General features: G+C 39.8%; 1 protein-coding gene across 1 annotated transcript in view; it reads left to right on the top strand.

Moving 5' to 3' along the window:
- Positions 1 to 1,535: 1,535 nt before the first annotated feature.
- prpf8 (pre-mRNA processing factor 8) overlaps positions 1,536 to 7,257 on the top strand; it is a 47,844-nt gene continuing 42,122 nt past the window's right edge. Inside the window, exons 1-3 of the mRNA XM_063031878.1 lie at positions 1,536 to 1,670; positions 4,669 to 4,785; positions 5,754 to 5,922. Coding sequence (XP_062887948.1) covers positions 4,680 to 4,785; positions 5,754 to 5,922 — 275 coding nt within the window. The 5' untranslated portion in view covers positions 1,536 to 1,670; positions 4,669 to 4,679. The remainder of the gene's footprint in view (positions 1,671 to 4,668; positions 4,786 to 5,753; positions 5,923 to 7,257) is intronic.

Raw genomic sequence — 7,257 nt, 5'->3', positions numbered from 1 at the left:
AAAGACCTACATTATATTATTGTTTATTGACCTTTATTTCTGCTCTCAATACCTTAATTCCAAGATAATTTATCTCCAACCTCTTAGACCTGGGATTCAACAACTCCCTTTGCAACTGGATCCTTATCTTCCTCACTCATGGATAAGTAAAGATAGGACTGCCAAGTTATTAACAAATTTCATGTCACATGCCGGTGATAACCAACTTGATTCTGAAGCAACTCCTTCACCATGATTATCCTCAACACTGGTGCCCACAAAGCAGTGTGTTCGGCCCATCTCTACTCCCTGTACACTCACAACTACATGGCCATATTGGTTTAAATCCATTTATAAATTCGCAGGTAACACCACTGCAATGGGCTGAATCCCAAATAACAATGAGATGAACGTAAACATGAGGAATTCTGCAGATGCTGGAAATTCAAGCAACACACATCAAAGTTGCTAGTGAACGCAGCAGGCCAGGCAGCATCTCTAGGAAGAGGTACAGTCGACGTTTCGGGCCGAGACCCTTCGTCAGGACTAACTGAAGGAAGAGCTAGTAAGAGATTTGAAAGTGGGAGGGGGAGGGGGAGATCCAAAATGATAGAAAACAGGAGGGGGAGGGATGGAGCCAAGAGCTGGACAGTTGATTTGCAAAAGAGCTATGAAAGGATCATGCGACAGGAGGCCCAGGGAGAAAGAAAAGGGGGAGGGGGGGAAAACCCAGAGGATGGGCAAGGGGTATAGTCAGAGGGACAGAGGGAGAAAAAGGAGAGAGAGGGAGAAAGAATGTGTGTATATAAATAAATAATGGATGGGGTACGAGGGGGAGGTGGGGCATTAGCGGAAGTTAGAGAAGTCAATGTTCATGCCATCAGGTTGGAGGCTACCCGGATGGAATACAAGGTGTTGTTCCTCCAACCTGAGTGTGGCTTCATCTTTACAGTAGAGAAGGCCGTGGGTAGACCTATCAGAATGGGAATGGGATGTGGAATTACTAGCTCTTCCTTCAGTTAGTCCTGATGAAGGGTCTCGGCCCGAAACGCCGACTGTACCTCTTCCTATAGATGCTGCCTGGCCTGTTGCATTCACCAGCAATTTTGATATGTGTTGTAACAATGAGATGAAGTTCAGGGAGAAGATAAGAGAACCTAGTGGCATGGTATCATAACAATATTGACCTCAATGTCAGCAAAACAAAAACCAGTCATTTAATTGAGGAGGGTCAAGGTGTGCAGGCTGCTGTTTAAATCAAGTTCCAGTATGGGATGAGGAAAAACTTCCTCTAGTTCAATATTTGAAAGATCAAAGCCACTATCTTCAGATCCCTCCCCCCATTATTACCTCCACTTTTCAATATTACTGACCTCTGAAATTCTCCCCCCAAGCCCAAACTTGAGTCCATTCCTCTCTCTGTAAACTACAAATTTCCAGCAAAATTTCTTCACATCCTCCACACAAACTCAACTTTAAGATCAGCATGTTTGCAGTCGTTGGAGAACATATCAATCACAAACATGCTACCAATGGGGACGGGAGGATGTGAGGCTCGGAACAGGAAGACCCGCCTACCCACATCCGTGTGCCATCCGGAGGTGCCTCGTTCGGTTGCTGGAGTTAACGGCGGGCTGATGAGTAGCGTCCGGTGAAGTTTATACTGACGTTCGCTCGGTTGCAAGGCCGAGGTGTGTTGCACGGATCGGACTTCAGTTTCTAAGCTTGTTGAGTGCTGGCGGGCTAGGGGTTAAAGTGTACCCGTGGAGGGTTGGGCCTGGTGTTCCGGGCTGCATGGCGGCCTAGTTCATTGTGGCAACACCGATCGGTAGGTTGGGTTACCTAGTTAGCAATCTCCCGCTCCAAAACTAATTATCATAGAAAAGAATAACCAGACATAATAGATTTGGTCCTTAGCATGCTGAATGTAAAAGGCGCATGCATTGCAAGGGTGGTAGAAGTAGGTGCCGTTAGAATTTTCAAAAGAGAATGCATTGTCTACTTACAGATTAAACGATTTATGCAGAAAAGTTATGTAAAGGACTAACTGACGTTTTTGGAGAAACACTGCTAGTACAAGAGGGCAATGGTCACGTGTCAAAAGTTGTTTAAGTTGAATATTGAGTACAGTGGATTCTGGTTAATTGGTTCCACCCTTCAGAAATTATTTAGCAGGAGCGCTGCATCAGTGATTCCCTCCCATCCGTCCAACAATCACTTTGAACCCCCTACCATCAGGTAGGAGGTATCACTGCATTAAGACAAAAACTGTCAGGATGGGAAACATCATCTTCCCCCAGACCGTAAGACAACTGAAATCCCTGCCACCATCTAGGTCTCATCAAGTATGAAGCGCTAGTAGTATTACACTGTTTTCTTTTATCTTTTGTTGTAAATATGCCTTATTATTTGTGAGTAAAATTATTTTATATGTTGTGAGTGTGAGGTATATGTACTGTGTTGTATGCCTTAGTCTGGAGGAACATTGTTTCATTTGTTGGTACACCTGTATAATTAATGGCAATAAACTGAACTTGAAAGTGCTTACTTAACAAAATAATGACTGACTTATACTTGGATTAATGAAGAAAATTAAATGGCAGAAAATTTCAGAACCTTTCATGCCCACCATCTATAGTGAACTATAAAAGCTAAAACAAGAATGGTTACACAGAGATTGGTGACATGTCAGAATACAAGAGTAACAAAGAAAGACTGAAAAAGGTAATGAAAGAATAAATAGAGTGTGAGATAAAGCTAACAAGGAATGTAAAAAGTGTTTAGATATTTTAAAAAAATAATTTTTAATAAGGATTTGGCCTATAGAAGTTGAGTCTCGGGAATTAATGGAAAATAAGAAAATGGCAGATAAGTTATATAGATGTATTGCTGTCTAGTACAAAACATACAACTAGCATCTCACAGGGAGCAGTAAATTAAGGGTTGGAAAGGAGAGGGGAAAAGTGGAGGAGGTATTGGAACCTAAAGATCTACGTTCAATGATAGAGGAACAACTTCTAGCCCCTCGTTATCAAATTTCTCAGTGGTCCATAAATTCATGAGCGCTGCCTCATTATTCCTCAAAGTTGCTGGTGAGCGCAGCAGGTCAGGCAGCATCTCTAGGAAGAGGTACAGTCGACGTTTAGGGCCCGAAACGTCGACTGTACCTCTTCCTAGAGATGCTGCGTTCACCAGCAACTTTGACGTGTGTTGCTTAAATTTCCAGCATCTACAGAATTCCTCGTGTTTACCTTGTTATTCCTTCTGTTTTAGAGAGACAGCACGTTAACGGGCCCTTCCGGCCCAAAGAGCCCATAACACCCAGTTACATCCATGTGCCCAATTAACCTAATAACCAATAGGAATTTGGAATGTGGGAGGAAATGGGAGCCTGCACAGTCACTGGGAGAATGGACAACTCCTTACAATGGTGGAATTGAACAGGGTCACTGTTTCTGTAATAACTCTTCTACTACCTTTCTTACACTATTTACTTATATGATGATATATTGTAATTTTACGTCCTTGCATTGTACAGCTGCCGTAAACATCAAATGTCACATCATATAAGATAGTGATAATAAACCTGATTGAGATATATGTGGAAACTAATAACATGTTCTTAAATTACTGAGCAGTGGCAGGTTACAGAGCAACAGCAACTCTGTAGGTATTGCTGCTGAGAGATATTTGAAAGGTTGAAGAAATTGCTGCTTGGATAGCTATCGAATCAAGTTCAAGTTTATTGTCATTCCACTGTACACAGCTAAATGAAACAATGTTCTTCAGGGACCTAAGTCTCACTGTCTGGGGGAAGAAGCTGTTACCCAACCTAACAGTCCTTGCTCTTGTACTGCAATACCCTCTGCCTTGAGTAGGAACTCAAAGAGATTGTGGGATGGATGGGAGGGGGCTCCACAAGACGTATGTTGCATCTTAACTGGAGGGATTAGATGATGGTTAGCAAGATCTAAGACATCCAAAATACTTTAATTTTGTGATCTTATTTAAGGCAGGTAATAAGTGCATTGAAAGCAGTTCAGAGAAGCTTTACTAGACTTAATTGTGCAAAGGTTGACGTATGAGGCAAGATTGGAAAAGTTAGGTGTATTTGCTGTAGTTGAGAAGTGTGATAATGACTTTATTCAAACTTATAACAATACTCAGGGCTGAATGTAGAGAGGTTTCCTATTTTGTGAGTGTCTGGATGAGAGATTGCTGTTTTAAAGAAGGGTAGCCAATTTAATACAGGTGAGACATGGTGCATTTTCTTTAAAGACCGTTTTGCATCTTTCTAACTCTCTTCCTTAAAGTACAGAAATAGTGTATTTAAAGGCAGAGATTGATTACTACAGGTAGGTATTAATTTGGAGTTGAGGATATGATTAAGTCTTATTAAATGATTTTAGCATAAAACTAGATAATTCAGTTTCTTTGTACAGCAACTTCCTTGTGTTCTGGAATGTTGGTGAATAAACAGAATTTCATAGCTTTTTATGCAGATGTTTGAATCATTTTTTAATTTTTTTTGCATTTTTAATGTATATGTCAGTGTATTTCACACAATTAGAAATGTCAATGGACACTGGGTATTATGGTGCTTGCACTAGCGGAACGCTAACAAGTATATTTGACATAAGAACAGATGTATTCTTACAATTAAAGAAATATAATTTGTCATTTCTTCAGAATCGACAAAAATGGCAGCATTTCCATATAGGGGTGCACCTGGACCTAATCCGGTTCCAGTTCCTGTACCTGTACCTGTACCTGATTATATGTCTGAAGAAAAGTTACAAGAAAAAGGTAAATTTCTGGAATAATCTGTTTATTCAACAGAAATAAATTCATTTAAACGTAAAAGAAAACTTGTACATTTCCTGAAAAAAAATTCAAGTACAGAAACAATTATTTCTAAATGTTTAACATTTAAATATTTTTATTTGGTAGCTGTTGTTTGATGATGGTGTTATGAAGAAACTGTGAATGCTAGTTTAGAAATAAGATGAAGACTAAAGCAGCACTTGGTGTGTTACTGATGGGCTTTAAATTAGAATATATTATTCAGTAGTAATCCACTGGTTTGTAGGCGATGTTTTATTGTTTAAGCGGAGATGCATATACCTTATAGTCCAAGACCACACAGCTCTCATTGGCCACTAAACATAGAAATTAATCTCAAAGATGGGGTATTTATTCTTGCAAACTTTGGGAACTTTACTAGTGGTGATAGGTTAAGAGTTGAGATTGGCATTCTTTGTCTCATTGGGCATTAAGAGCCAATCCCAGTTCAGGATGGTTGGTTCAATTTTTTTCATGCTCAGTTATTTAATATAGATCATTCCTGAGATTAAAAAATTGTTCTAGCACATTGAACATGGAATGACCAGTCAACTTATTTCCTTTTTCTTCGTTGACAACAAACAAACTTGCAGATGACTTAACAGTAGTTTTAAAAGTAAAGTTGTGAGTTTGATGTTGATGCTTTGTTTTCATTTAGTATACTCAGGATTTGACTATTGTGCCCAATTTATTGGCTTTACTTCATTGAAGATTAGAATGTAATTCTTACAGGAAAAAGAGCCTCATTGGTGGACACACTCTCAGGATGGGTTTCTGACTCCAGAATTTATTTTCCATTAGCAGTTAGTTAAAGTCTAAGAACTTCAGAAGAATTTTGATACTTTGCCATTTTCTTGATAAAGCCACAGTTTATTTTTAAATGTGTCATTCCTTCTTCAGTTTACACAGAAGTAAATTACATTTTTTTCCAGCTAGGAAATGGCAACAACTTCAGGCGAAACGATATGCTGAGAAGAGAAAGTTTGGATTTGTGGATGCTCAGAAGGAAGATATGCCCCCTGAGCATGTACGAAAGATCATTCGTGACCATGGTGACATGACAAATAGAAAATTCAGACATGACAAACGAGTTTATCTTGGGTAAGAAAATGTATTTACTCGAAGAGCAATAACAGGTTCTTGTTTGTTCTGAAATCGTGCTGTCAGATTCCAGGCTCCCTCTTTAATTCAGTCTTGAAGAAGAGACATTGGCCCACAGTGTATATAAGATAAATGGTTGGTTGATATCGTTCCTGAGCTTAATTTTAATGCCGCTTTGTAGTTCTGTTCTTGATTTTGAAGGTTTGCCCGGATGACTATTTAAAGAGCTATAAAAATGAAGGTCTGAGATCTGCAATGAAGGAATAGAACATTGTATGTGTAGTCTAAATATAAACCTTTCTACTATTAAAACAACAGAAACATTTAGCTTTTGGATGTTTTTAAAAATGGCTTGTTGACTCCGTATTCTGACAGCTGCTTTGCCTTGGATCCTTCCCTGCTTAAGAGTCAGTATGTTGAGATGGAAAGAGAAATCAAATTAAAGGCATTTGTCTTATGGAACAAGACAGTTAGTTTTAAAAAATGAGATTTTGCAGATGTACAACTTTGTAGAAGCTTTCCTTAAAAATGACATTGTTGAGGTACCAAAGTGTATTGTGTCTTCATAAATTTTGGTGCTAGTATATAAAAAACTTAAGATATTTTATTTGGCCGACTTCCGGGTCATCAAGGGAATGGCGGCATAAGGAAAAGGTCTCTCGACAAAAAAGAAGGTAAACTGCCCCAAAATCGAATTTAGACAAATACTTAATATTGCATAACTATATTAATAAAAGAGGCAAGGATGATGTCTAAGAACAAGAATAAAAAGTCCGCTTCGAAGCCTGATAAACATAAAGAGATGCAGCAAGGCGAAGGGCCTAGCTCTCCCACGGCAAGCCAGGACGGAGATAATGAGGGGGAATCGGTGACTCTGTCTTTGATTCTCGGAGAGATTCGCGAGTTCCGACAAGATAACAACAAACAGCTGGAAGATATTAAAGTAGAAATAGTAAAAGCTAACTCGCGGATAGATGAAGCCGAAGCGAGGATTGTTGGAATTGAAGAGAAGCTACAAAATGCCGAGGAAGTGATAGCAGAAATGCTGAAGCTACAAGACCAACTCCAGTGGAAACTAATAGATCAAGAAGGCCGCTCGAGAAGGGAAAATGTGAGGATCTACGGAGTTCCTGAAGGAACCGAAGGTAAACCCGGATTGATGATTCCCTTCGTGGAGAAGCTGCCTAGAGAGAACCTTGATATACCGGCCGCAAAAGACCTACAGATAGAAAGGGCTCACCGCGCGTTGGCACCACAGCCTCCGGCAGGCGCCCAGCCCAGATCGATTCTGATCAGATTTCTCAGTTACAGAACGAAGGAAGAGGTGCTTAAAAG

Source organism: Mobula hypostoma, chromosome 23 (assembly GCF_963921235.1).
Source record: "Mobula hypostoma chromosome 23, sMobHyp1.1, whole genome shotgun sequence".
Taxonomy (NCBI): Eukaryota; Metazoa; Chordata; class Chondrichthyes; order Myliobatiformes; family Myliobatidae; genus Mobula; species Mobula hypostoma.
This window is presented reverse-complemented; position numbering and strand designations above follow the sequence as displayed.